The sequence below is a fragment of the Nematolebias whitei genome, chromosome 6 (genome assembly GCF_014905685.2).
Source record: "Nematolebias whitei isolate Nwh7 chromosome 6, NemWhi1, whole genome shotgun sequence".
Classification (NCBI taxonomy): Eukaryota; Metazoa; Chordata; class Actinopteri; order Cyprinodontiformes; family Rivulidae; genus Nematolebias; species Nematolebias whitei.
Genome location: NC_056503.1, coordinates 46,495,192 through 46,505,483, shown reverse-complemented (window position 1 = coordinate 46,505,483; position 10,292 = coordinate 46,495,192). Strand labels below are relative to the sequence as shown.

Below are 10,292 nucleotides of genomic sequence, written 5' to 3'. Positions count from 1 at the left end.
AGAGGATGCAGAGGACAGAGTGAGGACAGAGGATGCAGAGGACAGAGACGGAGGAGGATGACTCGCTGTGGAGACCCCTGAAGAGGGAAAAGATGAAAGAAGATTTGAGTAACTCCTCTTTGCATCCGGTGCAGTTTTCTATGTAAATGAGTGAAGCCGTGCTTCGGTTCTTTACCGGTTCTTTACCGGTTCTTTACCGGGGTGTGACAAGTGTCAAAGGAAATGAGAGTAAAAGGTTTGTCCATAGAAGGAAATGTCACCTTAAAGCAGGAAGTGATTAACCCTTCTTGAGTCATTTTGGCGTCATCTCACCAGGCTACGAGTTGACAAACCGCTTCCACGAGGAAATCTCCAGAATGTCCCAACCTCCTCGTGGGAGGTGCACAAACTGTCGCTTCAGTCGTTTTATTTTTAATTAAGTGGGAATTTTTCTCAAAGTGGGCGCCTCCAGCCTGTCAGAAGAGCTCTGGACTCTGACTTCAGTCTGCATGGGGGCTCAGCTCAGAGCCAAATGTCCAGGTCTGAAAACCACGCTGACGATCCAAACCTGCCTTCATTTCAAAAGTGTCCTCCAGCTGATTCAACCATTCAGGTGGGGGCGGCTACAGATGTAAAAATGATCTGACCTGTTGATTTTGCATTTTTTAACCCAACTGTTTGGTTTGCAAACGTTTAGACGCTGGCTTCCTGCCAGAGCTGAACATGTATTCAAATCCAGTGGGTGCGTTCAGATTTTAAAATAAACAGTTTAAAGCACGAGTATTTACGGTTTAATCACCTCTTGTTTAAATAATGATCCGGATCACTGCGAGAAGACATTAAACAGAAAAACAAAAGCTGTCCCTCAGTTTAAAAATATATACATTTTAAACCTTTATTTTACCAGGAACAGTCCCAATGAGATTAAAAACCTCTTTTTCAATGAGTAGTGACCAAACTAGGCAGCAGCAAATACAAAAACATAATATGAACCATCACACATTCTTATACATCACTGCAAACTAAAAACAATGTACAACAGAATTAAGCACAAATCTCCTCTCGGTATCGATTTAAAAGCTCTCAAAGAAATTAAGTCGGTTTGTTTCCAGTCATTCAACATGTTCCACGCAAAAGCTGCAGAACAAACCAAAGCCTTTTTACCCATTTCAGTCAACTGAAAGCAACAAATGAACGGAAAAAGGAACGGCACTTGTCTGATTCTGACTGTTCAGATGATTAATAATAATTAATTATTAGTTCAGATTTATTAATATTAAACAAAGCTGTTTTAATAGCTCTAAACTTTCTGTTGAGCGCTCCAAGACTAACAACAATAAAGACAAGTGAGATACACTTGGCATAAACTCAGTTATTTACAACAACTAATTATATGAATTCCCTCGTAATTTTATGTTTCCGGCTCATTTTGATCAACTGTACACTAAAGGTGTCAAAGAAATAAAACGTAAGATCCAATGATTATTTGTTACAATAAATAAATTAAATACATCCCTTTAGGACAAAATAAATTATGTTTTATTTTAAATAGAAGATATTTAGATTACATTGCTTTAAACAAGAGAACAAATGTACTTTTACACAAACTCAGTGCCTTTTTATATTCAGAGAATATTATGACTCGTGTTCCCTGATTCCCATTTTAGGTAAAGAGAAGTTTAAAAGAACATGTTGCTAGTTCTGAGGTCCAATGCGTGCAAAGAGAGGAAGCCTTACAGAAATATATTCTTTTTTTTTATTATTTAAAACAATGTCCGTGTGTTAACTTGCTTCTGCATTGAACAAAAAAACCTTCCCCAAAGTTTTGGATCGGCTGAATTAAACAAAAAGAAACGGGAAGCTTAAAGAGTTCAGTTCTGCATTGGTTTAAATCTTTTGCAGAAACACAGTAACACCAACTCTGCACAAATCATTTTCTCACGTCACGATCGCTCTTCACTAAACCCCAACAGGGTCTAAATAGAGGCAACACGTCTACAACCTGAAGCGTGAGACAAACGTGAGCAGGCGTCCTCTTCAGCCGACGGGACTGAGATGAAGTTTCTGCTGCTTATTTTTAAAATCGGACCACATTTTTATAGAACGTGAACTCTGGTGCTCTGAAGTGAGGCTTCCAAAAATAAAGAGGCCTGCAGAATCGAGAACCTGGACGCCATCAGCTCTGCGGCCATGGAGACGATGCACATGTTCGACCACCTTCACGTCTTTACTGTTTGAACTCGGTGACAGAAACGAGGACTGTATTCAACCATCAGCACGGCCTCAGACGGTGCTGCGGTGAAGGCAGCAGGGTGGGTTTTATCACCAACACTGAGGAACAATTAGACGCCTACAAACTGAGGGGGCGAGAGCTGAACGCACCGAAACAGAGGGAGGTTCGTTCAAGAGACGCTCGTTCAAACATCAGCTAAATATCTCATGAACCACTTGAGGGATTTAATTAAACTTTGTGTAAAGTAATCATCTGGAGTAACCCTGATCAAGATGGCCACCACAGTTAATCGACCTTAGTGAACACAAAAATGGCTACGGCCCAGCGATTTTCACAGGTTGAACTAAAACTGGACGTGGTAGTAGCTGAAAGTGACACGTTTTGAGTGCAACACCTCACAACACAGCCGAAGGTGCATAATGTTACCGTCAGGGTTGCCCCACGACAGCCACAACTCAAACGCTCGATGATCTAGTGTAAAACTCAGCGGGCGATGTGCATGCTGTGCCTTTGATGGTTGTGTTGATGATTACGTGTTGAACGGAGCAAACCGTCAAGTCCCAGTTGAAACTACATCGAGCCCCCGTTGTAAAGACCCCACCCGTCACATTTGTCACACACACACAAACAAACAAGCCTTTATTTTGTTGCTTCCTCCTCACAAACACCCCAACACCAACCGCTGTCACAAACTGGACCTGTGTTGAGAAAGACACAGGAAGTTGTCACCATGTCTGAGCTGAAAAGAGTTTCAGGAACGACGATGAGGCCCACGACATTTCGTTTACAAGAAAACTTCACTTGACTCGTTAATTGTTTAAACCGCCGTCATTCCATGTTTTACAGCGAGGAGTCACAAAAACACTCAAACCCTGCAGACTTTATGCGAGTATGCACCACAACAAACGAGTTTTTAAAACCCTTTAGAAAGACCAACATGAGTCCACTTTAAGACCCACCAGGAACAGTGAAGCCAGATTCTTTAATAAAAGCTGATAATTTGTTAATGCATTTCTTCTGACAGGCCTGGGGCATGATGGGACTTTGAGTTTTGTTATAGAGTAACAACATCTGAAATCCTCTACAACACACAACAAATGAAGAAGCAGCAATGATTGAACTAACGTATGAATTTAAGACCCATCTAAAACAGAAAGTCTGGACTTATTTATTACATTTGAGATTTTTCAAGACCCAGACGAGACGAGAATAAATAAATGTCAGGGATCAGCAGGAGAGTGTTGCGCTTAAAGTTTCAACCCATCTCCATCTGCACATCATACTTTATTCAACAGATCTGAGCAGAAATACGTTAAAACTGACCGGCCTCGTCACCATTTCCACCCATTTTCTGTCACTTCAGCTTTCCGTAGTTAAACTGTAGTTTTACTTTCACACCCGTTTATTAAAAGGGCACAATAATCATTGAAATTATGGAAATTATAGTTTAGATTTTGTTTCTTATGATCTTGTATTTTTTTATTGACCGGTCTTCATGACATGAGGCTAAATAAAACCATCTCCATGGCTACTGGAGGCCAACCCAAAGGAAACTCTCGGTCTCCATTGTTGCCAGTTTGCCTTCATCGAGAGGAATCGGCGCTTCAGAAACCGTGCGCCACGTTCTGCAGGAGCGCTGAGGTCCGATGTGAACCGGAGGCTCTGACGAACGGGAACCCCAGAAACAGCAGCTCCGTGTCACACAAAGGGAGCGGGGGAAACAGAGCATAAAGAAATCACACCGCCTTGACGCGCAGAACTACGCTGCACAAACTCCCCGCTGACGGGGGGGGGGGGGGGGGTGTCGGGAGGGGTTTGCTGCCGGCGCTGATCAAATCCAGGCTGCGTTTAAAGCAAACTGAACATTCCCAGCGGTGCAGTCGATGTCAGGCCGGTGGGGTCTGAGAGCAAACGTTTAACTTCCTGTTAACCACGACAAGTTGTGCACTCCTACAAAACAACTCCAATATGGACAAATATATATTTTCCACTTGTCATGCAAAAAACAAAAAAGAACAGGCTGCCCCGCCCCCCCATACAGACCAAAGCCCCCCTCCCCTCCTGCTGGCCCAGCAGAGGAATGTTTCCTCTGGTGCTGTTTCTGTGAAGCCAGTGTCAGGACAGAGAAACACAAAGAGGGGCTGGGGGTGGTGATGGGGGGGTTACATTCCTCTCAGTGGCTGGCTGCTTGATGGACTGGTTTGTTTAGGCGAACAAGCTCATTCTGGATCCCTGTCAGCTGAGACCGAGGGCTTTCCCACAGCTGACCTGGAATCAGCTGGAAGCCAGGGAATGACCCCGCCGCCATGACGCTCGGACCTTTTCTCTCACGACGCAGAAAATACTTTTTCATTAGTCCATAAAAAGTCAGAATATTAACGTTCTCTGCAGGTCCGATATGAAAACAAACGATGAGACGAAGACGAGCCGAGGGACGTGGACGTTTTGGTCCAACTATGAAAACAAACGATTTGTCTTTTTGTTCCTCTGAACACTAAAAAATAACCCTCTGATAATAAAGATTTTCAACATTTCTATGTTTTATCTAAAAAAAAAAACAAAAAAAACAACAACGTCCTTAAATTCCAGGAGCTTGTTTATTAGTTTTAAATGATAAAAACAAACAAAACGCAGCTGAAAATGTTCATCTACTCCTTTTACCAACAAGAATGTGTTGGAATTATGTGGGATTAAGTAAAGTTTCCGACACCTTTAAATGTGTGTAAATCCCTCAGAATACAAAAACAAGAAGAACGCTCCTGAAGGTGTGAACCTGCAGCTTCAGCGTGGAGTCACGTAATCTGAGCAGATTACAGCGCACGCAGGTATCGCACGCAGATTAAAGCGACCTGCTGCAGAAACTAACAGGATTACAGATGAAGCTCCTGCGACTATCTGCTCAACACGCCTCATTGTTTTAAATCAAAAAGAAGGTCCTCCTCTCGGCCACACCCGACTCCAGTTTCTGTTGCACCGACACCCACAGAAATCATCTGCTCTTTGTCGTTCAGCAACACTTTCAGATCCATCTTTTTAAATGGGGGGTTTGGGAACGGGGAGGTAAAACTGGCCGCCCTGGCAGCTTGTTAACAGGAGCAGAGTACGGGCGTGGCAGCGACCGGCGTCCTTCAGTCCAGATGAAATGTCACTCTCAGCTCGCCAAGCGAGGAGAAGGCATGCGAAGGTGGGCGTCAAAAGGAACAAACGGACGCCGTGTCCAGCTGCCCACCTCGACGGCCTAAAGAAAACTCAATCCGAGCGTCCTGGTCCGACTGGAGACAAACTGCAACAAATTCACACACAGACTGTGGAAAACTCAGAGGAATCCAACCCTTCTACCAGTTACAGCTGCTAACGTTAAAGTTTGCGTCCACATTCCAGTCGTTGCAGTGCAAACATCTGTCTCGAAACACTTTTCTGTGGCCTCACTTGAAAATCTGAAGTCTGCAACTGAACCCACTCAGAGAAACACTCACAAAAGACAATAAGTACGAGCCCCGGTCCTGAAAACGAGCAGAACCTAAAGACACAGGGCGCAGAGGTGAGTCTCGTCAAGCTCGTTTCCCTCAGCTCCATCTTTTCATCAGCCGTGATGTTTCTGTGATAAGCTGGGACAGTCGGCGTGCACGCCCTCTACTCGTTTTCTCGTCCGCTCATCCTCCCGCCTCGCCAGATCTACTCGCAGCCCAAGTGTCAGAGACGCAGGCTCCGGTGGCGTCACGCCACAGTTTGACATGTTTCAGCTTGTGGCAGCAAGAAACACTTAATGACACGTTTGTCAGGAGAGAAGCTTCGCCTGTAATGAACTGCAATTAACTGGACTCAGTTGGGCCCAGTTCAGCTGCTCACTGGGGGATATACATGTTGGTAAACTAGAAGTTGTTTTTTTTTGGGGGGGGGGGGGGGGAGAACAAGGACAGATTTAGTGAACCTGATGGAATTGAAAAGTTTTCATTAAAACACCACCTATATTAGTTATGCACTGCCCAACTACTAAAACGTGCCAAATAAAAGACAAAAGACTGTATTTTTATTTTATTTTTGTTTAGTTTCTTCTGAGCCAACGTGCCAGGAGGAACATTTGTGAAGCTCCTTCTTGTTACTTGTGATGAAAAAGCACATTTTAGACTCACTTTGTGCAAAAACGACCCATTTTTATATGCAGTTCTCTGACGGTTGCCGGAGGAGCCCTTTTCTCATTCGAGTGTAATTTCTGGAGCAGGGGGAGGGAAGACCCTGCAGGAATTGACCCTCGGTTCGCCTGGTCTCAGCTCAGGTTTGGTGGGAGTGAAGAACAAGTGCAGCGCCTGAACACTCGGTACACAGGCTCGTCCGACAAGCCTCGCTCTGTTAATCATTTGTCAGGTTATGTTTTACTTTTCTGAAGAAAGTTTGACCCGCGCACTCCCTAAACAAACAGAGCGCCCGCACAGTCAACCAACAAGGTGACAGTTGAGCCGACGATCGGCTGCAGGAATGCGTGACCATAACAGCCGAAGTGCTGCTACATTAAAAAAAAATAAAAAAGTGCACTTGAAGATGTTCGGCATGCTGTCACACCACAAAAAGCATGTCAGTCATCCAGCCTGTTGAACCGAGCCTCTTCAAACTGCGCCTCATTAGAAGACCACTCCCTTCTGAGGATTAGGGGGTTAGAACTAAATATGTGGGAGAGGTTTTATGGGTTAAAAAAGGCATTCCTGGGGCGAGAAACAGCCCAGTTTTTGTAAAAGCATGAGAAGAATGAAGGAAATATGTGCACTACACTGTAAATATTAGCGAGTGTTGACTTTTGCTGGTGTTATTTTGATGATTGATGTGCTTTGAGGCAACAGGAGGGTGAGGAGGCAGAGCCGCACGTTATTTGAAGCTGCTGTAGAAGGCCCAACAGTGGGCGTTCAAGCACAACCTGAACTCAAACACAAATGTACCCTGAACTATATAAACAGAGTTTAACAGATATATTGAAATGCAACTCTGAAACGTGGGTACGCACTCAATGTAAACAAACTTCCTGAGCGTTAAAACATACCAAAAAACAGATTGTTTTGGGGACTTCTCTGTCTAAAATCAACTCATCTGATGATGTTTGCCAATCTATTTTCAGTCATTTTAGCTGTTTAAATGGGTAAACAAACATCTTGTAGTCAATGCAACTTTAGATTGGTTTAAGACATTCACTATAACACGAGGGGGGGTTGTCAGTCTTCATCACATTGCACTGAGTACCTTGAAAGTTATAGCTTAAGCAGATGGAGCACCATGGCAGTTTCTGACAGGAAGTGGAGATAAAGTGCTAAAGTTAATCTATTTTCAAGGTTAAACATAGCTATAACGTTCCAGATACACCTGAACCTTAAAAATACACTGTGGAAGTAAAATACTCCACACACACACACACACACATCAGGCCCGAGCTGCAGAAACTCCCCGTCTTTATCGGCCACCGTCCAGCCCAACAAGCCTCCTGGAAGCCTCCTGGAGGCAGCCTGGAAGCCTCCTAGAAGCAGCCTGGAAGCCTCCTGGAAGCCGCCTGGAAGCCTCCTGGAGGCCGCCCTCCAGAAACCCTGAGGCCGAGATGTCTGCACAATCTCAGTCAGGGTTTGTGAAACAATGTGGCGCCCCGGTTCCCCTCACACAAGGACACCGCAGTGAAACCTTCACGAGTGAAGGCCGGTGTGACCTCATCTGGAACAGATTCCTGGGACTCGAGGCCCTGGAGACGAGCTGAGGACCAGGAGCTGAAACTAGGCCTGTGCTCCGTCTCTGACCTCCACTGCCATTTTCTTTCAGCCCCGCCGCTTCCTCCCCCTCCTCTCGGCCCCAGCCGGGCCCGACTCGCCCCCCCTACCTTGCGCTGCTGTTTCTCCCAGGCCGGGTCCAGAAGCAGGTCCCGGTCCCAGTCGTTCTCCTGCTCCATGTAGGGGTTCGGGCCGCCGGTAGACGACTGGTTGTTGGCAGCGTGATAATCTACCATGTCAACGAAGCAAACCGGAGTTCCGCCTCGCACTAACTGTCAGGGGTTCGAGGAAAAAAAAAAAAAAAAGAAGAAGAAAAAGGAAAAAAAACGAAGCGGGTTCAAAAGAGCGAGGTGGGGAGGGATACGGGAGCCACGAAGTGTCCGTGCTCGTGTCTCCGCTTCCAGCCGTGAGGCTTCTTCTGCTCTGGACGTGATGACGGTCCGGTGTGCGCAGTCAGAAGATCCCGCTGCCGCTGTGAAGAACCGTGTGGCCGCTGGAGGAGGAACCCGCCGCTCCTACGGGCTTTACGACTCCGACAAGCAGGGCGCACCGCGCAGCGCCGCTTCCGGCGTGACCTTTCAAAGTAAAGTGCACGTTGTAGCTGCTTCATCAAAACCTAATTTGTCGCTCTTTTTTTTTTTTTTTTTTTTTAAACAAAAATCATTTTATGACATCTTCTATTTCTTTACACATGTATCCTAAAAAAATAATTTGCTTATATTTGTGATAAAAGTGTTTTCTTTATTTTCCCCTGAGTCCAACAGGTGCGTTTGCTCGTCTGTCTTCTTCTTTTGGCTTTTTGCTCTTCAGGGGTTGTAACAGCAAGTCATCCTCCTCCAGCTCACTCTGTCCTCTGCATCCTCTGTACTCACTCCAACTACCTCCACTACCTCCCAAAAATAGATATGGGTTTGTTCAGCTGGTGCTGATATTATTGTTATATTTGGGACCTGGTTAACTAAATCTGTTCTGAACAAAGATGTAACAATTGACAGCTTTAATATATATCGTTCAGATTGTCCAAGAAAGGAAGGTGGTGTGGCAATCTATGTCAGATCTAATCTAGCAACACATCTGGTGCTTGCTAAATCAGCTCCTAAGCAATTTAAAATCTTGGCACTAAATACAGATCTGTGTGTTGGTCAGTCTTGGTTGCTACAAACCCCCTTCTCTATTATCCATAATGCAGTTTTAATCTATTTTACACTTCAAGGAAATTGTTCTGCTAAGTGATTTTAATCTAGATTGGATCTCACCAGTGTCTTGACGAATTTAAAGCATGTTGTTATAGCATTCAGTCTTAGTCAGATTATTGATAGTCCCTCTCGTCCTAATCCAAAATACCTTGGAAAAATCATCTCTTCTAGATGTTTTCATCACAAACATGCCACATAAGTACACTGGGTTAGGTGTTTTTACAAATGATCTAAGTGCTCACTGTGTAGCCGGTGCTGTTAGGGATATTAATCTCAATCCAAACCTAGAGTAATCCTAAAACTGAGCATGAAGCATTTTAGCGAACAAGCCTTTCTTTGGGTTCTGTTCCACTTTGACTGGCATCATATATCATCAATTGACAACGTGAACCTTGCTTGGAACTATTTTTATAATAGTTCCATTCATTTTGTCAATAAACACGGTCCATTTCGCCAGTTCAGAATAAAGAGCTGGATAATCCCAGCTTTATTTCTGACTTAGCTGACCTCTGCACAGGATGGGCCAGCTTTGGGCAACAGCAGTCTGGTTCAGATTGGTTGCAACTTCATCGATTACGTCATCACTGTACGGCTTCCATTAAAGCTGCAAAATGAAGTTACTGTCTCAGACCACCAAAGATCTGAACGACCCAGAGTTTATGGAAAACCATCAAATCTCCATCTGGCAGCTCTCACTCATCAGCACTCACCCCCCAGACCAACATCAAAAAGTCTTCCCTCTTTTGCTCACTCTGGGCCCTTGAGCAAGGCTCTCAACCCCCACCAGCCGCTCCCCCGGGTGCCCTAGACAGCAGCTCTCTGCTCCACACAGACGGCAATGGTAGCATCAGGAAGGGCATCCGGCGTAAAAACATTTGCCAAGTCTTCAAACGAGTTTATTCGCTGTGGCAACCCCTAAGGTAGGGAGCAGCCGAAAGAAAAGAAATAGATATATTTTTGGTAATTATACGTTTTAGCTACTGCCTTACTACCTTCAGAATTTAAATGGTAAAGGAGCTGTACTGTACTTATAAAGTACCTTTCTATCTAATCAAGGTACTCAAAGCATTCTACAACACAATCTGTGTCCTCATTTACACACACACACACACACACACACACACACACACACACACACACACA

At 44.7% G+C, this 10,292-nt stretch overlaps 1 protein-coding gene across 6 annotated transcripts in view; it reads right to left on the bottom strand.

Annotated features, from left to right (window-relative positions):
* The window catches only part of actn4 (actinin, alpha 4), a 68,448-nt gene extending 59,950 nt beyond the window's left edge, over window positions 1-8,498 (bottom strand). For 2 of the 6 annotated variants that reach the window (XM_037677670.1, XM_037677668.1), the window contains exon 1: window positions 8,064-8,498. In XM_037677670.1, coding sequence (XP_037533598.1) covers window positions 8,064-8,189 — 126 coding nt within the window. In that variant the 5' untranslated portion in view covers window positions 8,190-8,498. The remainder of the gene's footprint in view (window positions 1-8,063) is intronic. The other 4 variants (XM_037677671.1, XM_037677669.1, XM_037677665.1 and 1 more) reach the window with 2 other exon arrangements.
* Window positions 8,499-10,292: the final 1,794 nt, after the last annotated feature.